We start from the raw sequence: 27,167 nt of genomic DNA on the forward strand, positions 1-27,167 counted from the left end.
TTTGGATCGAAATGTATGTGGCACACTTACATCTGAAAAAATATCTGTAAAGGGGAATAAGTACATACAGAGTATGTAGATTAAAAAACACTAACAGACTGTCCATAGATCCTACATAAATTATAAATGTAAATGTAATAAGCATATGAAAACACTGACTTTTGGGCCAAATAAAATAGCATTTAGAATTTTTAAGACATAATTATTAAAGAAGACGTTCAAGAAAGTTTTCACACCAATGATGAAGTCACAATATAAACAATATTTATTTTTAATATTCTTAACATCCTTTTACTATTGATATTGAGATTTTATTATTATAACGCTTTCCTGTAAACATCGAATATCTTCACGCTATGATCAGCACCGCAGCTCGCTAGCTGCAGCCAGTCTCCGGTTTCTTTATCATCATGTCCAGCCCGGCCCGAGCAACTTCTCCAACAAAGCTGTTTGACAGCCAGTGTGTGACTAAAGCTACAAAAAATATATATATATATAGGAGAATTAGGAGAGTAAAACAAGGATGCGTGTGACAACAGTAAAATGTCAAACTCAGCTGGGCTGCAAGACTCAAATGCCATCATTCACCTAATTAGTCTACTTTATCTCACTACTGCCAACTGAGAGAAATTGACTTGTCACAACCTGCAGGTATTAAATATGCCGGAATCGCCAAGGATATTAACAACACTAATGACATTTTATCCCCTCTCTTGTCAATAATTTAAACTACAAACTCTCCATCAGTTTAACTCTCAACACATTAGTGTCAGGTCACACATCTCAATTACAGGCTAATGATTTTTTGGGGATGTGATGATGCTGCCTGTTTTTGGATTTTTTTTTATCAATGCTAAAAGCAGTAAATTATAATAAAAGCATAATAATAATAATACAAAAATTACAAATATTGAACTTGCGAAAATTGAGCGTTAGTATCCAATAATAGTTAATAATACTAATATATATATATATATATATATATATATATATATATATATATATATATATATATATATCCCTCAAGATTGTAAGCTTGCGAGCAGGGCTCTCTCCACCTAATGGATCGGTTTGTCTTAGTCTGTCAATTCTCGTCTTGTCATAACCCTTGAATATATGTATTGTATTAATCGCTGCATAAATTGTTGGCGCTATATAAATAAAAGATAATATTAATAAATACATACATATACAATAAGAAGAGGTTGTAGACACGTAACTTCTCAGTGGATTATTGTTCCATAAAGTCAACATTAAATCTATGATATTATGTGTTTTAAGAAAAAACTAAGCATTTCTTTTTTCAAACATTTTTAAAAAGTAAACATTGTCTAAGAATTTAGACTTCTAGGTTATAAAAATAAGTAATAAACATCCTGACGCAAATATCAGTGTATACTGATTGAATACAGAATTCTAATTTGGGATTTAGCACATTATTAATGATTTAAGTATTAAGATTATATATATATATATATATATATATATATACGATGTCAAAAAATAGAGTATTGCAGAGTATGCGGTGATACCTTTTTTATTGGACTAACATCACCCTTTTACATATATATATATATATATATATAATGTCAGAGGGAAAAAAGGGATTTTAAACTCTGTCTCTTGAATACAAGGAATCAGCCTCAAAGCAATAAATGGAGTCTTTTACAGTACAGTACAAAACACACCAAGTGGATGAAGTGTTTAATTATATGGTTCGCAAAGGAGGATATAACTGGCCATTATTCAGCACAAAATTAAAACGTGTGAGATGCCTGGATACTGTAGAGCAGGTGCACATGTATAATATAAAGATATGCACTGGGCCTATTTTTGGGACATATTATATACAGCCTGTAATGTCTGAAGCCCCTATAATTTTACCAGTTGGTTGTAAATGGTGCTCCGTAATATAAAATGATATTGATCTTTAATAGAGCTGGTGATATCTCAGATAGGAGACACCTGTTATAACAAGCACTACATACCTGCCTTTTAAAAATATTTCTTTGTGATTTACTATATATTGTTAGGCATACTTTAAGGTTATAGCACCTCCATATGTACAGGGAAGCAGACCCAGATTTAACACATGGAGAGAGCTGGATCCTTTAAGAATTCTTTTTAACCAAATAGGCATTGTTAATATTGCTGTTTGCTGAGTGTATACTAGAAAAATAATGCAGGAATAGATAATCTTTAAAATAAAGATATATAATCTGTACCAACCTTTTGTCCACCTCAACACATTTTGTCCAGTCACTTATTGTACCATTGTGCTGCCACGTGTACAGAGAAATCTTTCCGCATTCTAATCCAATGGCAATAATATAACTAGGGTAGACAAAAATGAAAAGGTTACCTCTAGAACGGAGATAAACTAAAACAAAGGGCTTTAGAAATTGTATTCTTTCATTTTGCTCTGCGCTGAAGTCATAACCTGTCCATCGTCTCAATGAATAAAATATGACTAGGAACACTGATTAGTTGAGACCAGAAAACCAAAAGCGAAGGCTACTAACCACAGGAGCTGCAATCAAAGGACTAGAGGGGTCATTAACAAGACGGCCCCCATCCCTTATGAGAACATTTCCTCGTAAACCACAAATAAGGCTATAGTATGTGGTCGAAAATTTAGTACAATCCCACTGCAAGTATTATATTACACATGAAAAGGGATAAAGGACAGGTTTTGCCAACAGAAAAATATCCATAAGTAATAATGGACGTGCTGCCAAATATTTAGGTTATAATAATATAAACAAAAAGTTTATCTACGTGTCCCTGAAGAAAAACAGTTGAGACGATAGATGTCAAGCTTCCAATATTTCACACTATATTTTATTCTTTTTTGGTAAAAGTCAGGAGCCTGAATTCCACAATTTGCGCACAGGGAACAGATTTGAAGAAGGAAACTTGTATCTGACCACCATAAACATATACTCCAGAAGACAAAATGTACCAAACTTTATTCCAGCAAAATATACAAAGAAGGATAGGAAACAAATGGACAAAACGTGTGTTTTAATGCCGCAATATATCATCATGCAAGAGTCCACTTCAAGGTGCTTGCCGTTTGTGCGCTTAGAATGGCAAGCAAACCCCACATCTGAATGCACAGGACAAAACATTTAAGGTGATTTATCACTTTGCATGTTCAGCCAGAGTTCACTAGTTATATAGAATACGATTTTTTGGCATTTTTGTAATAATATGGCACGGCAGGGAAAGGAAAATGGATGGCTGCGCTGTAGAGTTATAAGTAAAGTCTTGACTATACTGGTGCACTACAAAGCTCCCACATCATGGAGGACTACTATTGTCTCTACTTTTTTCTACAGTTACTAACATGTGTGGACCTACAGGCAAGCATGGTATTTTTGGCTCCCGTCACCATTTAGTCCATGTAAATGAAGACTTACCTCCCATTATGCGCAAGCACTCGGCTTACGCTGACTGCGGTGACAGAATCCCCAGTATCCAGAAGGGTGGAACAAGGCTTTATAGAAACAGACGTATTGCTTTCATCTTCGTCATAAGACTGACAGTCACCCCAAACAATGACCTAAGAAATAATTGAAATCATCGTCAATTGTCTGTACTGAATGGCAATGATCCCATCCACCAAGTTAAATAATCCTTAAAAATAAAAATACAAGAACAAGAACTTTTGTTGTAGGTGATGGAAAATAAATAGATTTGACCGATTGACTAACCACAGCATGTTGTTAGACCCTCTGTCTCAATCACATAAAAAACACTGTGTAAAAGACAGTCTCACCAACCCATTATGTGTGTGAACAGGTCTTTTTATTCAATAGCAAAAGAACAGGATACGATTGTCGGACAGTGGAGGAGGGCAGCTGCAGCTTCTACCTCAGGTAGTTACCTTTAATTAAACACGTGTTGTTCTTTATTGAGGCTGTCAGTAAACTGCACATCTTTTCTTTGTTGTTCTGTCAAATTCCCTTTCCGGGTCTTATAAACGGATGGTGAAAAGAAGCACTACGGCATACCTTTTTATCTCGGCTTCCGGTGATAAAATATCTGCTGTCTGGAGTCCAGTCACATGACCAAATGATTCTGCTGTGTACGGATGTATTCTTGTCAGTGTGCGCATGCAGAATAAACCTAGGTTCTGCTTTGGGAACACAAAAAAAGAGAGATGTGCAAAAGTCTTTGTGGAACAATCCCCATGATTACAGTAGAGTAACACTAGTAATTGTTTCAGATAGGCTGTGATTGCATTATTTCTTTAATATGGCTTTTTTACACAGACATACTATATATATTCAACAGATTTTACAGCATCTGCCTTTCAGTAGCAGAGAAGGCATTCTGTGCTGCCTGGTTTGCAGAATTTCTCACGCACTCTGCTGTGCCGTCCCTCCCGCTCTGGAGTCTGGCAGCGATGATATATGGAGGCTATCACGCCACATCACATCTAACAATAGGGTACAAATTATTAGCCGCGGCACCCTCAAGTCATATAATATCTGAACTGCGCAGGGAGTTCACATTTTCCTCTATTGCAATGCATACATTTTCTCTTGATGAAACAAACAGAGGTTCTTATGTGTTAAGGTTTGATGGAGGCTGGGATCGCTGATGAAAATAAACACAACATTTCTAAGCAGACATGGCTACCTAGTTAGCCGAGTATTTCAGAGCCAGCATGTGTCCTATATTATTGTCATTCCCTCATTGACTGTCGCATAGGGCCATGGAACATGATAAAAGAGAGAAGCCTGTGCCATGTGGACCAGCCTCCCAGCAGATTCTTTAGATGCTAATACAACTATGGAAATGAAGCATGCATGAGACAGACGTAAAGCTATCCTGGATCCAAGTTTCAGTCAGGAAAACATCAGGTTAAACAGATGGACTAGATGGGATAAATGTGTATAGGAAACGCTATTTTTTCGAACTTTATGGCAGCGGCCTATCAGTGCTTGCTTTTGTATTGTAGAACAACTAAAATGGGACAAATTTGGAGGAAACAATTTATGGGTTTGAACTTTCAACAATACTATGACTGATGTTTCTAATGCTGCACTAGTTACTTAAGTGTCACATTCAGCAGAGTAACACGGACACATTTATATTGATTCTTCATGAGCAAACTATTTTAGCTGTCACAAAAGCAGGCGATTAATAAAAAGAAACATGCAAAATATTCTACAGTAGCTAGCATTTAAACATAGCAAAAGCTTTCCCGTTTGCCTAAGCCACCTTTCTTTCAGATTCACAAGTCAATGGGAAAGAAGGACTGATCCAGACACATGCTGGTAAAGCTTTCTCCTGCAAGCAAATGATTAAATATATTCCTACAAACATTTTTAGTTAATGCAGACATTTACTATATTTTACTGTTATACATCAGAAAATGTTGCCATGTTGCTGAACAACGACTAATTGTTTCTAAGGTATTTCCTGAATGACCCACAAGTTAGATTAAGCCTTCCACGTGACACCTATTACTTGCAGAAACACGGCTCTCCAAAGAGCAGTTTGCGCAAGATGAGATGTTACGCAAAAATAGCCGAAGCTGGAAATACACTGAAGCATCATTTAGCTGCGGGTGAACTCATTGTTCTGTTCCTGTCCTACAAATATAATGTGCAAAGCTTACGTTAACTTAAATTTTAAAATAATAAACCCTAATTCAATTATTTTAAATATACAAATGAACTGCCTGGGCTTTACCTTATTTTTATGGACAGGGATCCAATTAGCGCAGTTGCTGCTCTACTCACCTGATTGTGCTGGGGTTTCCTCCTGCTTCTTCCACAGAGACCACATTCTATCTCTGGAAACTGCTAATAAAAATTTGTCATCAGGCGAAAATGCCATCTGAGTAACAGTGAGATTGTGAAAAGACAAGCTCTGTATCTGCTTCCAGCTCGTGGAACTCCACAAGATAATGGATGCATGTTCTCTTTTGGAAGCCTAGAGAGAGAAATGAAAACCCAAACATGAATCATCCAAAGAATAAGAAACCAATCATGAGTTTGAGTATGAGTACAGTTTGAAAAGCATCCGGACAAAACCAAAAAAACAAACAAAAATAAGCTTAACATCCCCCCATTAATATTCTTATACTGTATTTATTTTGCACATCATTTTTATTGGCAAATGGGGGGATCAGTATTTATAAAAAGAAAAGTTATGCCATTAATAGGATTCCCTCTTACCTTACATGCTGAAGCAATTACGGTCCTTGCATAGTTACAAGCTACAGAGAATATTTCATAGCCATGTCCGTAACTAGAGAGCAACAAATAAAAATGTAAATATATCTTATTCTTACAATTACAGAGGATGTAGTAAATGTGTAAGTGGCAGGCCATCATGAATAGTGAATAGGCATAGCGAACAAGAGTATGCAGAAAAAGAAAGGTTTAATGGATTAGACGGTCAAATTCAAAGACCATGAGGGGACAAGACATTAAACTTATTTAGATTTTATTATTCAAATGTTTTGCATTGTACAAGAATTTAGTTAGGGGATCGGCTAAGAGACCAGATAAAGGACAGATGTGTTGTTGTGGTTCTTGTAACACAAGATGAAAAACTGTGACAAGGTCAAAAGCATGTAACAGAATCAACATATTGAAGGAACACTGGCGGTTATGAATAAAGAGGATTTCTGGTAACATTCAGAAACATTTCACCCAAAAAAGCCTTTTTACTTGTGCCTTATTTGTACCTTTTATGAATTTCTAAAAGATGAAGGCCAATTGATGGAATGTTCAGCATAATTAGGGAAGTTACTGCTTTGTATTTTGTCCAAGCAGCCATAGAATTACTTAATTATAGCCAAGCAATGGATAAAAGAAGTGGGAACAGACATAGGCACAAATAAGGCAAATTGGTAGAACCTTGAAGATTCTGGTCCTCTATCTTGAAGTGGGTTTATCAGACCCATCATAGTTCCTATATATATATATATATATATATATATATATATATATGTTATCTATTAAAAAAGGTAAGTTGTATCTCAGCTTAACTAAGAAAAAAATACTTACAGTTTCTGGACCTCAGGCCACAGTGTGTTCTGCAACAAATGGTCTTCTGTAGGGGGTTCTGCAGGCAAAAAGCATACACTGTAAGGGGTCATGCTGGACAACAGATCCATTCATGTTTATAAAATGATATAGCAAACATGAAATGTTAATACCTTGGCGCAACTTTACATGCCTATAGGTTATGCTTTGTATTTTGTCCTGCATTAATATGGTAAATCGCCTTCAAATAAAACTAACAAAGTGAGGTTGCCAAAAGAGTCAAAAGTCATACACCATGGCATGACTGAGCATAGCAAAAAGATACAAGCTAGTTATATTGTATCAGCAATGTCTCTCCCAGGCAGAACTTTCAAAGCAAAGGGGTTTCCAGATGTTCTATCTAAGCTCTTCTTGAAGAAGCACAAAGGAACAGGCAATGTTGAAAACCGCAGACACAGTGGACAGCGATGGAAACTTGAAAACTTGCTGCAGATGAAAGATGTATCATGTTAACTGCCCTTTGCAATCGGAAGATGTCCAGCATTGACAGAAACAGTGGGGGCCCTGGGCACCAATTTACTGTCCAGAGAAGTCTGGTCAGAAAATGGTCTACATGGAAGACTTGCAACCCTCCAATACCTATAGATTTTAATGAAGAAATAAAGATCCTTTTATTCTGAAGAGTCTCTTGTACCGGCACTGTTTGTGAGTGCATTTACATCTTACATATCTTTGATTTTTTTTGACAGTATTATACTATTATATATATTTCCTTTTTTCTTCCTATATGCACATGCGCCCCCATTTGTGCTGTATCTGTTTGTGAACACTGAGGGGAGTGTATATCGGGCTGCTGCAGTGCAACATTTGGGAAGTATTTTACACATTAATTTGAAAATAAGACACATGATTGGTGTTTATTATTGTAACAGTGATAACAAACCTGACAAGATGAGAGGTTGAAAATAAGGCTGTGTGTACTGATCAGACACACTGTTGTATTTTTCATCATCCTGGACTGACTGCGGAAGAAGTTCTCCTTTTGAAAGGAAAATTTAGTTAACACAGTTTTAATACAAAAACAATATGCACAGTGACAAAGTAAACCAAGAGCTTTAGGGCCTTCTTTAACAGTTACATTTTCTATACATAAACATTGCTTGTCCAATTTAAAGGGATAGTTCAATGTCCCAGAAACTCCCACCATAGAAGAATGCATATTAAAGTACTAAACACTGAAGAGGCAACCCTCCTGCAGGAGCTGACCTCCTTGGCAATGGTCCAACTATTCTTGCAACCGATAGGCTGCTAGAAGAAGCAACATGGCGACCCTACAAAACCCTGGGAGCCAGGGAACGGTTTCTAGTCGCCATTATGTATTTACTTAAGGGCCTTCCAAAGTAGTGACCGGGATTTTCCCAGCTAGACTGAGAAGAGTAAAGCAGGCTTTTAGTGGTCCCACAAACTTACTAAAGTACTAAATACACCATATGACCAAAAGTATGTGGACATCTAATCATCACACCAATGACGTTGGACATCTCATTACAAAACCATGGGCATTAATATGTAGTTGCCCCACACACCTTTGCGTCTAGAACAGCCTCCAGTCTTCTGGCAAGGCTTTACACAAGATTTTGGAGGGTGTCTGGAAATGTGTGTCCTTTCAGTCAAAATGGATGAGAATGGGCCTTCCCTAAACTTGTGCTACAAAGTTGGAAGCATACAATTATCGAAAATGTCGTTTTATGCTATAGCATTACCATTACCCTTCACTGGAACTAAGGGCCCTAGCCCAAACAGCCTTAGATCAGTTTAATCCTTTCACAAAAATGGAGACGTGGGAACAAAAAGGCAGAAAAACAGTCTTCATTAGTAACACAAGCAGTTTAAAGAGGCCCTGTCATGAAAGATGAGGGAGACCTGCCTTATGCCTGTGTATCTTATACAAAGTTACCAAACAAATAGAATTTTTGTTTCTATTTCTTCACTTGTATGAAATGATTTAACTAAATAGCAGGGGAAAATAAAAGAATAAAATAAACTAGGTCCATGTATACGGCAGATGGAAGACATATCCACAATGATGTAACTTGCCTGAAATATTTAGTTGAATAGTAAAACTATAAAAGCATACACTCCGCATGACCCTGGGCAGGAGTCACCTTACCTGAAGAGCAACTTTGTGGGGCTCTGCTTCAGAGTGTTGCCATGTGGACAACACAGACCCCTCACCGCTTTTACAGTTCCCTTGGGGCGGTCAGGTGAGATCAGAGGATCTCCTAAACCAATCCATGATCACCATGGCCCACAAAAGCAGGACAGTGCCCTAAAATCCTGACTGTCCCATGCAAAACAGGACAGCTGGGGGTTACGAAAAACCCAAGGCATTAGAGAGCTACTGTTTTACATCATTGTTCATATGACCATTTTTCATATAACACCAGAACGATAATAATGTGGAGTTAATGATACATCCAATTTCATTCATGTCAGAGGAAGCTGAAGTGTCTTGGTTTGTGAATTATATCTTGTTACTAACAGTATCAAGTGTGGCTTCTTAATGGTTATGTCACAATACACTGCTTTGATCCTTAGGGTTTGATTCCCTTTCAGTACATTTTAATTCAGTCCTTGAATACATATAATTTCCAGCTGCTGAAGTGTGAACAAAATGGAATCAAAACCTAAGATGATATCAGTATCTTGTTGGGCTGCTTGAAAAATGGCATTCAGAAAGTAACCAGTGTTCCTCATACCATGACGGAAATGAACCAACTGGAAATCATTCAAAGCATCTGAGCCAACATTACAACATATTCTAAATGTAAGGAGAACCAAGCTAAACGGAAGCTATTTGCTTTGCTTAGCTAGGTTCTCGCTTTTGATAGAAGCAACTCTGATAAGATAAATCACATGACGCCGATATATATGTTAATAATGTGTCTACAACTAATGCATACTGCTCAGCTAATGTTTCATTGGAAGTATAAAATTATTACCCGCAGACAAGCTCAGAATCCTAATAGATGGAAAGGAAAAAAATTGTTTTTAAACAACGCTGGAAAAAAGATGACCTTTTTCATTGTACTGGATCTCGTTTTAAAGTCCAAAACGTCACACTTGTAACATGTCGTCCAAATTATCTCCATCAGGAGAAAAAAAAAATCTTGTTTGCAGCCTCGTTTAATGTCATGAAGAGACTGGTTTTGACAAAAATATCAAACTTACCCTGAAAGACTGCTTTATTTGACAAACCCAATGCAGGGACAGTAGCTCCTTCAGGAAGATTTGTGTCTTCCTGTAACAAGAATGCAAAAAAAAAAAAGAAATCAAGGGCACGTAAAAAAAAATGTATTCATCAATTAGGAAAAAAATAGGTCATACAAGAAAATGTTCACTTCGCCAACAAAAATTGCAAGTGTACTTTGATTATTTGAGATATGTGCTGCGACCTACCTCATGCAACAGATCTCCACCTATGTGCAACCTATGTGCAACAGAGCTCCAATCAGCAGCGTTAGAAGAAGGAGCAGGACACTAACAGAGAGGTGCGCATTATGTACAGTGAAATATGATAACTAAAACTGTAAGGCAAGTGCTTTTTTTTGTTTGTTTGTTTTTAAGAGAAGTGGGTATATACCGTATTTGCTTGATTATAAGACGACCCTGATTATAAGACGACCCCCCCAAAATCTGAATATTAATTTAGGAAAAAAAGAAAAAGCCTGAATATAAGGCTATATATAAGTATACATATATACCCTATAGAAAAAAAAGTTTTACCAGTAAATTTTAATTCATGTAAACTATGTAAACTATTTTTTTTAATAAAAGCTATGATTTAGAAAAATATTTTGTTTTTATTTCCTTTTATTTTCCAACCTGCCCCCCCCCCGAGTTATGCACATCTGCCCCCCAGGCTTGTCACTCTGCCCCAGAAATGCCTTATACCCCCTATATGCCACTGTGCCCCATGATATGCCTTTTAACTCCCTATGTGCCACTCTGCCTCCAGAAATGCCTTATACCCCTATATGCCACTCTGGCATTTAGGGGGTTAAAATGCATATTATGGGGCAGAGTGGCATATAGGGAGGTATAAGGCATTTCAGGAGGCAGAGTGGCGGATAGAGGGTTAAAAGGCATTTCTGGAGGCAGACGTCTACGCGATTCGAGTAGGCAACTTCCGCTGCAGCCGGAAAGAAGTGCGGTTAGCAGCGGGGGTTGTCTGCGTCCATCGTGCAGACCTTCCCCGGCGGTCAGTGAGAATTCTCCGCAACCCTCGCTGCTAACTGCATCTCCTTCCGGCTGCAGAGGAAGTTGTCTACGCGAATTGCGTAGACGTCTACACACCACCCCGGGAGTCAGAAGCACCGGTAAGTTGGGGGGTTACCAGACAGGAGGATCCAGGTCCCCTGCAGCACTGCGGGGATCTGGATCTTAGTCTCACAGTCAGACCTATTTGAGGTCTGATTATAGGACAACCCTGGATATAAGACGAGGGGTATTTTTCAGAGCATTCGAGGAAATACGGTATTTATTTATATATATTGTCTCCTTTGTTCCTCTCTTTGCACACCCTCACTTCACATTCATACCCTGAATATAAGACAATTATAAGAATAAGACAAGAATATAAGACAAATATAAAAATATAAGACAAGTCCAGTTTGAGGTTCTACACCAGAAAAATGGACAGACTAGATGGGAAAAGTGATTTTTACCTGCTGCCAAGTTCTATGCTTCTATGTGACTTAATGGTGCACACTATTTTATGTTAAATGCGCATTTGGAAAAAATCTTGCATAGACTCTAGTGTATTTTACTGCATGCAAACAAGTGTAGGCATTCGTTACAAATCGAGACATCTGTGTCGTTGAACTCCTGCCCAAGTGCCTCTACTGAAAGCAAGGAGCATACCACAGTATGCTTCTAGGACATGCCCAGTAGAATTCCCATTCTACGCTGAAAACCAACGGGAGTAGCAGCAACCAATCACGTTTGAACATATATGAACACTGGCAATGCGATTGGCTGCTGTCTTTAGGAGTGTTGTTGAGCATGTGCAAAACATGTACTATTGTTTCCTCGTTTCAGTATGTATGCTTCGCATGCGGTAAAATACACAGTCCATGCAAAATGCACTCCAATATCCATAAGAAATAAAAATATAATTTTCGGTACAAAATTGTTCTGTGGATTATATTTTGGTTTTCCTCTTGGACAACAACGAAAATATCACCTTCGAGAATGTTGCATAAATCATTGGTGTATAAATTCAATTTAGTAATAGATTATAAGTTAGCTGCTGTGGTGATCATGAAAAAGAGAAGGACATTTTATACTAATTGAAAACATGCCTTGGGTGTGCTCATAAACCAGTGTTTATGAACCCATTTTACATTTTAGTGCCCAGAGTGGCAAGTATGCTTCTAAATGTGCCACTAGTTGACCCATTCATCTGGCACAATGTTGCCTTTTTCACCCTCTACATCAATGCATAATTTTCTGCTGACATCCATGATCTCACTGGCTTGTGGCTGTATTGTAAATGTGAGAGATAATAATATGCTGCTCAGCACCTAGCGTGGATTGCTTGACAACATACTCTAAATATTATCAATTCAATTTACTTGAGATTTGTGTATTCTGGAACAACATCTGTCCAGTTGAGGGGGAGCACACTTTATACGATGTGACCATATTCAATTTTTATCTACTTAAGTATTACCTAAATAGATAAATTGCCTGACCAAGTAAAATCAGGAAGTTTGAAGGTCATATATTCACAAAGTGATCTAAACAGTACATGTGTTTATAATAAAGAAACCATTGCAGCTTAACAAAAGCACCACCATGCTCCTAATAATTGTAATGTAAAATTTGTAGTGAAGCGGAATACAATTTTTTATTTCCCTTAAGTGACAAATACTTGTAAATCTCGTAAGGGATATCAAAATCCATCTGTCCTGTCTTACTTACCTGATGTTCAAGAACAATGTTTTCTGGGTATGAGTGTATAACAAAATGACTCTTTCCCACCCTATATGGGATTGTTTGGTTTGGGTTTTTTGTTTTCATTTCTCCTGGAAGGCTATTGCACTTATCTACTGCCTTCCAAGTAAAATAAACCTCCCTTACAGGACTTTATTTTCTTATTCTAATATTTCTTCTGCTCTCCTCCAAACAGGAATAGATAGGTAGACAAATAAGACAAAGACACAGAATGACAGAAAATACACAACAGGTCAATACTAAAAACACAAGCTGAAAAGAGTTTGTGGGTCACATATCCAAAGCAATCATCTAGGATTTCATGGTAAAATGTAATTTTCAAAGATAAGGATAAACATATGGACTTAAGATAGCATACAATGCTTACTTGCTATGGGCTGTAAAACAGAGACAAGACATGTCAAGTGTTCTGCGACATTTAGTTCTTCCATGGCAGAAGTACCCTGCTCTATGGGCCCTTTAGCAGTACTGAGGTTTAGAGTTTCCTTATGCTGATCATATGAATGAAAAACAGCTGTCAACTAGAATTTGGGCAAAAGAAAGCTTCAGACAGTTCCAGAAGGACATTACTTACGGGAACAAGAGAGTTCAAAATAAATCCAATATAATTTCTGACAAACAAGTTTCGTACTCTCAAAAACAATGCATGCTGGAGCTAAATGTTGACAGATATTAACAATTAAAGTGAAGGATTATCTGGGAACCATAACTTTCACAGTGCAAGAGAGGAAAGTGCCTCAGGGTACTCAAGGTAAGGGGCATGCTTGGCCCACCCAGCAGATATGCCTTGTACCTCCTTCCAATTCAGAAAGCAAATGTGACACTAACATGGGGCAAGAGCGCTTACCCTGGCCCAAGCATCAAAGGCCCTTGTTACAGATTTGTTGTTCTGTTTACCAACTCTAAGGGCTAGCTGGCAACAATCCACTAGGCTAGATTGTTGAGCCCTAATCAATAGGACGTACACTATATGACCAAAAACATGATGACACCTGATCATCACACATGTATAAGCTTTTGAACATCCTATTCCAAAACATAGGCCTTAACATAGGCCCCCTTCCCTTGAAATTATAATGGACTCCACTCTTCTGGGAAGGCTTTTTAAAATGTGTTCAATGGTTAAGGTTAGGGCTCTGTGCCAGAGTCCAGTGGTGGTGTGCTTTACATCACTCCAGCAAGTTCTTGGCATTCTGCATAGTGATCTTTGGCTTGCGTATAGCTGCTTAGCCAGGGAAACCCATTTCATGAAGCTCCCGACAAACTGTGCTTGTTGCTTCCAGAAGCAGTTTGGAAGCAACAGAGTACAGGCACTTTTATGCACTTCAGCACCACCCAGTGGCCCTGCTCAGTGAGTGTGCGTGGTGTACCGCTTCGCGACTGAGCTGTTCCTCCTACACACTTCCACAATTATAGCACATATAGTAGACCAGAGCATACAGTATCTTGCAGGGCAGACATTTAATGAACTGCCTTGTTGAAACAGTGGCATTCTATGACCCATTCTACTGCCACTGTTTGTCTATAGAGATGGCTGCCTATGTGCTTGTTTGGATGCACCTGTTAGCAATGAGTGTGGCTGAAACACCAAAACTCAATAATTAGGAGAGGTGTCCACAGAATTTATGTCATTTAGTGTATATAATACAAAAATGTTTAAAACACTATATCCATATAGCTTTCCATAAGCTCTTATATTAGCTCAATCTACTAGACCAGTGCTGAACACTAATTAAGGTGTTGCACAATTAATTAACAAAAACACCTGAGTAACACCCAAATCTTGGACTGTTAGGTGTGCCTTGAGGAGTGCGTTAAGGAGAACTGTAATAAACAAGCACCCTGTTATTCAGCCAGCTGGACACATTGACTAATTAAAGTGTACGGAGGAATGGACTTCACTAGCATTGCTTAACAACAACGATAACAGCCTCCAAGTCTACAGCTAAAAGGTTTACTAAAATAAATATTATTACTAAGTTTTTATCCTGCATTACTTTATACAGCATGAATTTTATGAGGACTTCCACTTTAAGAAGCATTAAACACGTTCTTGGCAGTTTCATCTTTACACTCATAGTCATGCTGTTTAACTAGCAAGGTAACACACTATCCTTCCTTACAGGGCACACTCTGAGCTTCTGCTGCCAGCTAAGACAAGAAGACTGTTGAGGAGCTGCAAGGGCATACACCATTGATCCTTTACACATGAGTGGCTTCTCAATATACGCTGTACCAAAGCATCGCAAGCTCCTGTTCATCAGGATGAATATAGGTGTACTCCTTTGAGAAAAATGTAAACAAGCTAAAGGGTGCAAGACAAAAATCAATCTAAAGGATGTAGGTGTAGGTGTTTTCACAGCAACATTTAAAAGACAACTACTAGAGAGTTTATATATTGATTTGAATGGACCAATGTCCAGCCCAAAAAAATTCCAAAGCTTATAAACAGATTATATTGCAGACAGAGATAATATAATCAAGAACCATAAATGTGTCATTATCATCAATCTCATGTAGAGTGTTTACCATACCCAACATATCATCAAAACACCCTTCCAAAACACTGCAAAAGGTATCTGGGATTGGACGAAAGCATATTCACAGAACCTAAAAAAAATACTTTGGTGCTTACATGTAAAAGTAGCTTATCCATCGATATACCAGAAACATTACTGAAGTTTTCAATGAAATTTCTTGGTGCAGAAAACACTCTGAGGACCTTTTCATCAGCTCCAGACACGAACTGAAATCTACCAATCATGGCGATACATTGCATATCATAACCATGTATCTGTGGTCTTGCAACTTCATGCCATGTCACCTATATAAATATGAAGCACATAGTTTTCAGCATGGATTTACAGAACAGGGTTAAATTACAGAATTGAGATATTTCACATAGAAGCAGCTCTTTTTAATTGGAGAAAAAAAACTTGTCCCTTTTATGCTCGTATGTTTTTATCTTTAAAATTAATATTATATACAATTAAAAGAATATTAAAAGAACATATATAGGGCTGATCAGTACATTCATGGATAAGCTTGGAAACCACTGTTGTCACTTATACTGCTTACATAAATAACTTTATAAGAAATCTGTTTATTTGACAATTTCTGAAAATAATATTCCCTGCAGTAAGAGGGTTACTGCACTACATATTGTTAACTCCTGAGTACATGTTCCCATGTATAATATACGTAAACCAAATGGGCCAAAGTTGTTGCAAAATTTAAGTACACATAATAGGAACTCAAAATTCTTGCTTCATTATATGGTGATTTATTATTTTTTGTTAGACACATATTCTAAAATTTTTTAGAAAAAAGTGGCTTTTTTTGATAGCCGTGCCAAACTTCTCTTTGTGGCTGAAAAGAAGGTGGAAATAGTTTTTTGTTGATTTTTTATATTTGGTCAGTTGATTGTATGTATTCTCTTGGAGTAATGGTTTTATAGGCAGCCAAGCAAGCATACAATACTTCCAAGGGGAGGGAAACCAGAAGCAAATTTAGACAGCGGACATGTGTAGTGGTTAAAAGAAGGGCAACTGAGGGTTAATCCTCTTATCGTTCCCTTGGGTTTGGGGGTACATGACAACAGACTGTAATGGAGTATATGGATGAAGATTCTTTAGTGCTGTTGTATCTTTTAGGAGTAAGATGAAAAATCTTATTTTTGTAGTTTATTAATATTAACCATGTGATGACATTATCTGTTCTCGTTTTATGGTGTACCTCTTGGTGGTCTGTACCACTACAAGAGTTCATTGTATAGTTTGCCAATTGCATTTATATGCATCAGAAACGGTTTGTGCATACTTCATGAAACAGCTTCTTTGATGAAATTGCTGCTAAGCAATATATATCTATAAACTGGGACATCATTAGCTTAGATCAGTGTTGGTACGACACTTCACAAGCTGTCTCGTTGCTAAAAGAACCGTTCCTTTTCTTTCTCTATAGTCAGTCAGAAGTGAGCATAAATGGAGTTTACTAAAAATGTATGAATGGCCGCACCCAGAGACCTTGTATGCTGACTTGACATTTGTGAAGGGAAAAAGAGTACACATCAAAAACACTGAAATCAGATGGAACTAAATATTTTATCAGATTATGGCAATTACCATTAATTATGGAGGCTGAGAAAAAGATGAATGCTGCAGAGCTGCAAACATTATAATGCAGCTATCCAATTTACATGTTCTATGTGATGAGATGAAGTCATTACCAAATGTAAGTATTAGGTATAGAATTCTTATAAAGTAAGATGCCGAAGCATTTAAGAAGCGGTTTTTCCAGTTTCCGTAGCAACAACCTATCGGTGCTAGCTTTGGGGTCACATGACTATTAAGCGTGCACAAAAAAAAGAATACAAGACATTAATGTATGTGATTAAATTATTTTTGGGAAGGATCAGTTTCGCTGAACAATACCATATTATAAATGCCATTTCTAATACTGTTGCATTTAGAGTAAGTGGAACATCATCTTTAATTAGTCTAGATGGGTGTTTAATTAGTTAAGGTGTACTTAGACGAAAGGATACTGGAATCTTTCAAGGAATAGCAATTTGCATTATGTGTTTAGTACACATACTTACATACATGTAAAAATGATGCAAAATGCACAATTTATTTAATATTTTGGTACTTGGCACCACCTTTTTTGAAATAAAAAAACGTGTAATTTTCAATCACAACAAAATACTATTTATAAAAATATTTGATATTTGCTAAACTTTCTTGACATATCAATATTACCAACAGGTAATTATTTATTCAATTTCTTAGCTCGTGTTAATTTCTGGACAGAGACAGAGATACCTCCAGTGGTATATTCTTTTATCGGACACCATACAATGTATTGACACGTTGCCAACATTTTTTGTATGCCAATGTAACAAGGCCTAGACATCTCCTTAATGTATAAAAAATCAATCATGTCTATTGTCACCAGGTACAGGTCTAAATCAGCCTATAAAGGGTTATAAAGAGGAGCGGTCTGGAAAATGCAAGGAAAACTCTCCCATCTGGACATCTCTCTTGAAATCAAGAGACATGCTAATATAAAACAACAAATAGACATCACACTATTGCAGGAATATCTGAATGCCCCTGAAAAAAAGTCCTGTTCTTCATGCAATGTCTTGTTGCCTAGCAACAAGCGGAGATCTTTCACAGACCTGCTGAACACGATTTTCCATGCAGAAATGTTATTCAACATGTCTGGGGTTTCCTGTATTTTCTCTCTTTTTTTTTTTTTTTTTTTTTTTGCTTATTTAGTCAGATTCTTTAGGGAAGGGAAACGTACTGTTTTAAAACATTTAGCATATACACATATACCTAAAAAACTACTGGTTTGCTGAGAAAGAGAGACAACTTTAGTAAATGGAAAAAAAAAACCTGCTTCCATGAGGGATTTGGGGCATTTGGTCAAAGACTGTTGTCTCCCACTTCTGATCATGTAAAGTAGAGTGACATGTTAGTGGTCTGCCCTAGCATATGTCACGTGTTGGCAAGGTTGTTTTCATCTTAATGATGCAACTGTACAGCGCTGGTGAATATGATAGAGCTATTAATAATAATATACCCTCTAATAGTAAATGTACCATTAAACACATATTTGCAGTACTTAAGTAACAGAGAAGACTTGTCTCAGAATGTATGCCGTACCTCTGAGTGTCCCTCTTTCTTCCATGGACCAAAAAGCCTTGTTGTTTGATCGGACCCCACTGTAACAACAAAGTCTCCATCAGGATCCCATCTCAGACCCTGCACGCTGTTAAAATGCCCAGACATGACCACCATGGGAATCCACTGGTCCTATTGAAATTAAATTGCAGAAGGAATAACAGAATTAAACGTTTGCCACCAGAGGTAAAGAGAAAAAAACCCAAGCCACAGGAGGCTCGATATCCCCTACACATGGGAAGCTTGAATACTTCCCAAACATGGCATAATGTAATACCGTATGAGATAAATGACCTGGTAAATGTGTGCCTGGCTACGCAGTTTGCAACAGAAAACGCATTAGCATCAATGGGATACATCAGGGAATTAGGGCGAGTCAACTAGTAGAGATGATTATTTAAGGTATTTTTGGTTCTGACTTTAAGAACAAACTGAAAATGTCCACAATCGAGTGAGATACAAACCTCCTAAATGAGTGCCGTTCACCCCCAGAGTCTTAAGCAAGTTTTTAACAGAAGGCCTTCAAAACCAAATATCTGTCATAAAACTTAACTTGGTCGAGGATAACACACATTTTTGGTTTTATTTCAAGTTTTATGCAGTTCTGTATTTCATTCTGTAAGAGCAATCAATGAAACGATGGCACGGGAGTTAAATGTAACGTCTAGCTCTACTCAAGTGATGCAACATGTCCAGCCTAGATGGTATCAAGTCCGCAATAATCGCGTTGATAATGCTTACTAAACGCGGTAAATATCCACCTTCTCCTAGACTGAAGCGTGAACACATTTAACATAAAAATTACCTCTGGAATTTCCGAATGGAAATACATTGCACCCATTATCATTTTAGCTCAGCCTTTCAAGAAAATGCTGGGGTAATCGGCTTTAAAAGTGACCTGACATTTCAAACACAAGGGGCAGAAAAAGCCCACCCTTTCGCCTGCATTTGAAAGTGTTTTCTTTATCATACGCAAGCAGCATGTTCCAAAGGTGCAGGGCATACTTAATGAAACGAGCGGATGCGGTGTTGTATAATGGTACCCTGTCGCCTTGACAGCAGGCTTTCATAAGTTTTTATAAATAAAATAAAGAACTGCCAGTTGGACTTCTGCTCCAATCAACTCTAATGCACTGCGATTGTGATTGCCATCTGCCCTGCTCTAATTAGCATAGCATCCCCACAAAAGGGAGATCATCTTAGCATAGAGTAAATCACTATTGGGGAATAGATGCTGAAACGCTCCTTTGTCTTAATAGCTTTAATTACCAATTGTAAGCAACGTGGCACTTTACAGCAATCACCGTAATATCATGGCTCAGACAGTAAATATATTAAGCTATATCCTTAGGAAACAGTCTGTGACACCTGAAATTGCATCATGACGTTTGATGTATTTGGTCACCAAGTCCTATCAGAAGCATTCTAGAGGAACATATTCTGCACTTGAGAAACACTGTTGTAAATTGTATGTCAACATATGATGCAACATGTAACAATGCTTGGATTCTACAGAGCTCAGTTGTAATCTGTTTTAAGCCCAATTAGGTACTTTTGTAAATGTTAACTTTTAACACACTTCAGCTTCAAAAGATGTGATCCACTGCATGCAGAAGCTCTCTTTTAGGCAATGTTTGCTTTCAATTTGGTAAGTAAAAGTATACATCCATGCTTAAATACAAAGTTCTCAAAATGGGTTAGGCGGCACTATTAATTGCTTTGTGGCTCATGGGATTTACCAAGCCCTGAGGTATGATTTCATGAATTTAACAGAAAATGTTAACTTCATAATTTAATGTACTTAATTGAAATGCACCAGTTACCACATAGTTGTATTTTATTAATAAGCCATAGCTTTTCTTTCTTTTTTTAAAATGTCTTACTTCTTTGGTTGGATTTTGGCTCCACAGATGCAGTGCTCCATGAAAGGCATGAGCAAGAATCATAGACTTGTCAGGGCCGAACTGGCAACCAAAAAATCCAAGGGTGTTCCCACCAACTTCTCCAACACGAACCTTCATTGAAAAGAAAAGGATCAAGAATTGAAAAGATTGAATATGTTGTTTTGTGATTATTTCCATTATAAATGCTGTCCTAATTTGAAGCAATGAGACCCCCCCAGATTTTTTTCCCTTCACAATCGAGCAGTGTCCGGAGCCTACAAGTTTTCAAGGCCCACAACTGGTGAGTTTCTTAATGACTCTAATGCTCACACCCTCTTCAAATTTCCCAAAATCCTAATGCACCAATACAGGTTGAAGCCTTCAGATCACTATAACCTGACCAACAACCTCACAACATACATTGCAAGTGAAAGCCTTTAGATGGGTTTGCGGTCCACCCCCAAAAAGAATAATAGTTGGAGAGAGCTTCCTTCTGCATTTATCTTTTTTTTTTCTTCTTCTTTGTAGATGATGTTTGGGGCCTTAGTAAGTTGAGATATATATATATATATATCTCAACTTACTAAGGCCCCAAACATCATCTACAAAGAAGAAGAAGAAGAAAAAAGATAAATGCAGGAGGAGTCTCTCTCCAACTATTATTCTCTCTCTAAGTTTTCAAGATGACAAAGCCAAACAGAGATTTAAAAAAATAATATCTTCTCTACTCCAAAGGGAAACCACTTACAAACATTGTTCAACATGGAACACACTTTTGGCACTTAGAAATCCAGCTCAAAACCAATATGGCAGCCCTGCAGGGACACAAATATACATACATTCATCCACCTCTGCGAAGTTCCATATATTCCACTGTTTTCAGGTCGGAATTAAAGATCGGATGATAATACTACTTTTTGTCTGAAAATGTATTTTTCATAACTAGAGTTTAATATAATGAAGAATAAAAATCGAGAGGTAGTTTAATTAAAATGTATCAGACCCCAAAGAAAATAACCCCCAGGGTATACCAACTACGGACAGATTTGGAAAATAAAAAGAAATTATGAGTGAATGTATTTCTTGTTTCTCATGAAGCACAGTCGTTTCTCCCATTCTTGCTTGCTCCAATTAGTGCTGTGCAACAAATTGCATCCAGTGGGATTCTCCGTCATTCTTGCCTGCTGATTTGGCAATGCAATGCTGTTTTTGAAATCCCAGGAAAATGATTGCCTTGTACACCAAGGTAACGAAGGAATACAAATCAAAAGGCACAGAGCAACAATGTGTATTCTTTTGCTGCAAAGTCAAGTTATCGTAAAAATATAAAACTGAATAAAACTAAAATGGCTAGCGGGGGTAATGATTACGATACACATTTGCCATGTATGCACATATCACATCAAGGCCCCTGAGTCACCCAGGACTTAGGAGGCACTCAAGGCTTCTTCATGTGCATCTGACTACCGCTACTAATGACTGATAATTATGACCAGGTGTAGAATTGGCGCCTTGCAGTGAAAATACAACTATCTGGGGTCAAGAACAGGATAACTATAGACATGGTGTCTTCTCAATACAGCTTGCAAAGAAAGATGGCCCAGCATTTTGTATTACACGACTGCACCACTCTATGTTGAAGTTAGCACTCACAAATTGGCGAAAGGCTTTTTTTTGTTTCCACAAATACTTGTCATTTGAAGCCAATCAGTAAACTTGGTTTACTAGTTTTGGTTGATATCATGAATAGCTTATCAAGAATATCTTAGCTGCAAGGCACCATAAGTTCCTTTTATTAAATAAAAGCACCAGGTACTTAGGTGATAAGCAATAGTAAAGTACATTTTAAGCGCTCTTGATGTTACTCTACGAAGTTCATGTGCTAAAATGGCAGGTACATTTAAGGATCCTTATCTTACCTTGAAGAAAAGGTTATTAGTTATTCATTCCAGATAAATTTAATAACAGCCACCCAAACTAAATACAATTACATAGGATGAAAAAAAAGACATGCGTCCATCAAGTTCAGCCTTTCCTATATCTGTTTATTTCTTGTGATGTCTTCTGTTGCTTCTATTACAATAAACGGAGAATTTACAAAAGAAGGCAAAAAAAACAGTTAAAAAACATATCGGATACATTTATTAAGCGAGTCGGTCTTTTTAAAGTAATGATTTAGTGTTTGTTACATGCATTTGTTTGTTTCTTTGTTTTGTTTTTAACTTACACTAGGCATCTATAAAAACCTTACCATGCCCCGAAAAAAAAAAAAACTATTATAGCAAAACTACAAAACCAGGCCGGACTACCAGGAACAAAATGCCACCTGACCCCAGGCATCTGAGGGTTAAAGTAATGCAGTGTACGGCTGACTCCATAACAGCTTCACTTCAATAAATATAGCCCATTGAACTGATTCTATAGTTCTACTTATCCCGCTTGTAATACAGGTGAAATGTACATAAATAATGTACAACCTCTCAAGCTAAATAAAATATTTTTGAATAATAATGTAGAATTGGTTTGTATTGTCCTATGTTGGTACTTACATTACAAAAAAAATAAAAATAGTGTATTTATAGAAATAAGACATTTAAATGCTATTTTCAATCAGACACACATTGTATGGTTTTGACACGTCTCCCGTGACGTCCATGCAATTTTTTTTTCCGCAATGACACTTTTTAAAAAATTCTTACACCATCTTCTAATACCGTAAGCCAACACTGTGTTTTATAATACTTGACGGAAGCGACCTGGTTAAACCTAATGCAATTAAAAGCTTCACATTGCATGTTAACATTTAAGTCTCACAATAAACACACAAGGAAGTCTGTCTCATTAACCACCATCATTATTCCCAGCACAACTAAGCTAGCAACCAGCTTCGGGCTGGTTAGCCAGAACCCTTTTCTCTACAGACAGCCTCTTTACAATAGGAAGACAGATAATGGTATGGAAATGTCTAAGTAATTCAACAATGGCTAGTGAAAAATCAATGACATTTGCAGAAGACTAGAATTCAAACACATAAAAACTGAACGCTGATTAAAGGGACACTCCAACCATCATATTAAGTTTAATGCCAATAAAGGAGTAATCCCTTTAAATTTCCATGTGGTCCACATGAAAACGCGTGGACAGAATCACACACCCCCTCCAACATTTGCCCGCTTCCCTGTGCCATGTGATAGACCCACCACCAATCATTGGACGAAATAATGGACCACAGACAAGGTAATTCTGCAATGTCTCCTAAAGGTAAGTCCTTTCTTGGGCAGATGTAATGAATGAATAATGAAGTACTAAAAAGCAGACAAAATATGCAATCAGTGGGCAGGAGGCAACCTGGAACACGGAATAGCGATGATACTATTAAGTAATATTATAATTTGTTTTCCCAATAACTAAGCTTGACAGCATAACAAAAGTTTTGATCTTTGCATGAATTCATAATACCAACCAATGCCAAAACGGCTCTTTTCCACAATGATAGCATGCTACAAAAGAAACTTATTTGCCACCCCATTAAAAAAGACAGTATGACACGTAAACAAAGTAAAATGTTTTCCTCTAGGGTGCTCTTTATTTCAATGTGTTTTTACTCTAATTATCTATTTAAAACGTTACACTTCACTTTTTAATGGAAACTCGGGCTTCAAAGATTGGTTGTAAATGCGTTCTAATTATACTAAAATGTATTAGGGATAATTTACACAGTCACTACAACAACAACTATTTCAAGCAACTTTTAACACACATACCTGCTCGAGCCATACTCCAGACTCCTCATCCGGTCCCCAGAGGATCATCGTTTTGTCCATCGAGGCTGAGAGCAAACACATTGGCTGTACAATGCTGCCATCTGCAGGACAGAATACAGAATGCAGTACTTAACAAAATTCAGATATTTTAGCATTTAATGTGGAACTGTCACAATTTCCAAATATTACATTTTACAAGTCTATATACCCAGCTGTCTCTACCAGTAAGTATTAGAATGTAGCACTTGCTTTCATGTCACTGAAGCAGCATCAATCCACATGTATGATGGCTAAACATTAGTGTTCAGAAGGCATGTGTGTGCTTGGCTGCTGCTACTCCCTTTGACTTTACAGACTAGAATGGGAGTCTCCACTAAGGTATGCTCCTTGCTTTCAGCAGCTGAAGAAGGGGTTAAAGGGCTGCAGCACTCCTGATTGGATGATGGGAATTAATATTCTTCCCATTTGTTATCTGTTACCTATAACCAAGCACTTCATGGCCAGACAATTTTCTTATTTTCGCCTCAATTTGTAACCATACGTTTGAACCATATGTTTAAACATGAGTACCCATGTTTGGTTCGCCCAGAAAAGGGCTTTTAATTTCAACCATATTCATACACCCAGCTTAATTTTTATTACAAAATAAAATATGGGCAACCCCCCCCCCCCATCAATTTAAGTTCCACAATATTCAACAAAACAGTAAAATACGTACATAGGTTTTTAATGTTTCAGGGAGAAAAGGCTCACATACTTGCATACTATTTTTTATTCTCTTAAAATCTTTTGGGTTGCAGGACACTAAACTAATTTTATATTGTTAATGGGTGCTGTTTTAAACACTTCAAATTCTTTCTTTATTTTTCTTATTGTAACTAAAACATTAACATTAACATTGTAACATTAAAAAAAATTAAAAAAAATAAACACATAAAAGGTTTTAAAAATATAAAAACAGGCACCCAAATCTCGACCCCCCCCCATTAGAAATATATAAAAAAAGTTCAAAACATAACATAAAATAGTGTAGTATGTAAGAAAGCATGTTATTCTCTTTTTAAATTAAAACACCCTAAGGTATTTCACTCAGGAGATGTTGCAGATTTTTTTTTTATATTTTCTGACATATTATTCATATTAATTGATGGATTATACAAAAAAAAAAGTGGTATCAAGAGAAATGTTATATATTGTTTTTTCAAGGACAGAGAGGGCTGTGTGTGTACTCTAAACACGGGAAATGGGAATAGCGACTGAACAAAAATATAGTTTAAATGGCAAATAAGCTCAGGTCACTAAAGGGGGTAAAACTATTGGTCACAAAGGAGTTAAAGAATATCCCAGCACTTTAATTATGACTTATTTAGTCTTTCAGTCTGTGCCATCCTTACACTCTATGGTTCTTTTGGAACTTGAGATGAAGCCATAGGAAAAATGAAAAAATGAAAAGGAAGAATAAAATTCTCTTTTTGACAGACAAAAATATAAAAAGTCATATGGATTTTTCAGATTTCCTCACCTTTTTGAAAACAAGGTTGCCAGTGAACTGCATACACTGAGTTTTCATGGCCAGCCAAGACACTCTCTAGGGTAACGGCATACGTTGCTTCATTTGCTAAAACAAAGATGTAGAAGAGTGTGAACGATGAAGGTTATTTGCCTTTTTAAACATTAGTTTCATTAAGCGACAATGAAGTGGTGAAAGTTTCATTTTTATAGCCTTGAATATTATATGTGATCAATTAATAAATATCCATTCTATACAATGCAACTACATGTATCAAAAAATCTTCTAAAATGCCCAGCCTTTGTTATTATGGATTCATTTTATATTATATTTTCTTTGGCAGCAGATTATGTGGCACTATTACAATAAAGGAGAGAAGTAGTTTACTACGATAACATTGTCAATAAGATGAACACTTAATAAGATATAGGCTAGGTTTCCACTTGGGTTTTTGTCCTGCGTTTTTTTCTTGATGAAAAACGCCAGGAAAAACGCCAAGAAAACTGCCACTGTATTTACCTGCGTTTTGGCGTTTTTTCTGGCGTTTTAGAAACCTTAGGCAGTTTTTCCAGCCTTTACAAGTTAGAAGTTTCACCCAGCTAAAAGGGATTAGGATAAATGGCAAGTATCTGCCCTCTCCTGATGTCATGTCCTTGGTAGAGTTCTACTTAAACGCCCCGGCGGACCCTTTTGTCTCTTTTCTGTGGTTTGTAAGGCATGCTTTATTCCGAATGTCTGCTCCTCTAGGAAGATTGGCCCCAAATGATGGTGCAAATTGTTTGCTGTTGCTTTTGGGACGCAGGATCCAGTTGGGTATGTTTGTTTGTAATGGCATGTTTGTTCCAAATGGTGTAAAATTCAATATGAACTTTGTTTTGTGTGAAACTGTTTGTTTCCAGCAGATACTGGGTCCATCCTCTGCATTGTAACTGTGGAAAAAAACGCCATAAAAAACACCAAGGCAAAACCCACAAGGCTTTTTCATGGCGTTTTTTCTCTCCCATAGACTTCTATTGGAGAAAAACGCCAAGATTTCCTTGCAAAAAACGCCAGAGTGTCAACATGCTGCGATTTTGAAAAACTGCCACAGAGCTCAAAAAAGCAGAAAAACGCCAAAGAGGACTGAAAAAACGCCAAACAAAAAAACGCCAAGTGGATATGGCATTCTGCGATTTCCTATTGAAGAACAGCTAACATCTGGCTGCTGCGTTTTTTCACTAAAAAAACGCCAGGTGGCGCTATTGGCGTTTTTATGGGCGTTTTTAGCTAAAAAAAACCAAGTGGAAACCTAG

The 27,167-nt window shown here is 37.1% G+C and overlaps 1 protein-coding gene across 3 annotated transcripts in view; it reads right to left on the reverse strand.

Annotated features, from left to right (window-relative positions):
• Positions 1–317: 317 nt before the first annotated feature.
• Positions 318–27,167, reverse strand: part of LOC149302576 (elongator complex protein 2-like) — a 39,527-nt gene continuing 12,677 nt past the window's right edge. Inside the window, exons 9-23 of one of the 3 annotated variants that reach the window (XM_089482257.1) lie at positions 25,888–25,983; positions 24,366–24,466; positions 20,602–20,733; positions 18,701–18,850; positions 15,664–15,852; positions 10,242–10,311; positions 7,954–8,049; positions 7,032–7,089; positions 6,195–6,267; positions 5,757–5,949; positions 4,017–4,138; positions 3,423–3,565; positions 2,230–2,334; positions 792–794; positions 318–474 (exon numbers count right to left, since the gene is read on the reverse strand). In XM_089482257.1, coding sequence (XP_089338383.1) covers positions 318–474; positions 792–794; positions 2,230–2,334; positions 3,423–3,565; positions 4,017–4,138; positions 5,757–5,949; positions 6,195–6,267; positions 7,032–7,089; positions 7,954–8,049; positions 10,242–10,311; positions 15,664–15,852; positions 18,701–18,850; positions 20,602–20,733; positions 24,366–24,466; positions 25,888–25,983 — 1,688 coding nt within the window. Of the gene's footprint in view, positions 475–791; positions 795–2,229; positions 2,335–3,422; positions 3,566–4,016; positions 4,139–5,756; positions 5,950–6,194; positions 6,268–7,031; positions 7,090–7,953; positions 8,050–9,960; positions 9,981–10,241; positions 10,312–15,663; positions 15,853–18,700; positions 18,851–20,601; positions 20,734–24,365; positions 24,467–25,887; positions 25,984–27,167 lie in introns of all 3 variants that reach the window. The other 2 variants (XM_089482256.1, XM_089482258.1) reach the window with 2 other exon arrangements.

The sequence above is a fragment of the Sceloporus occidentalis genome, unplaced genomic scaffold, assembly GCF_023333645.1.
Source record: "Sceloporus occidentalis isolate IW3139 unplaced genomic scaffold, rSceOcc1.0.p SCAF_18, whole genome shotgun sequence".
In the NCBI taxonomy this organism is placed as follows: Eukaryota; Metazoa; Chordata; class Lepidosauria; order Squamata; family Phrynosomatidae; genus Sceloporus; species Sceloporus occidentalis.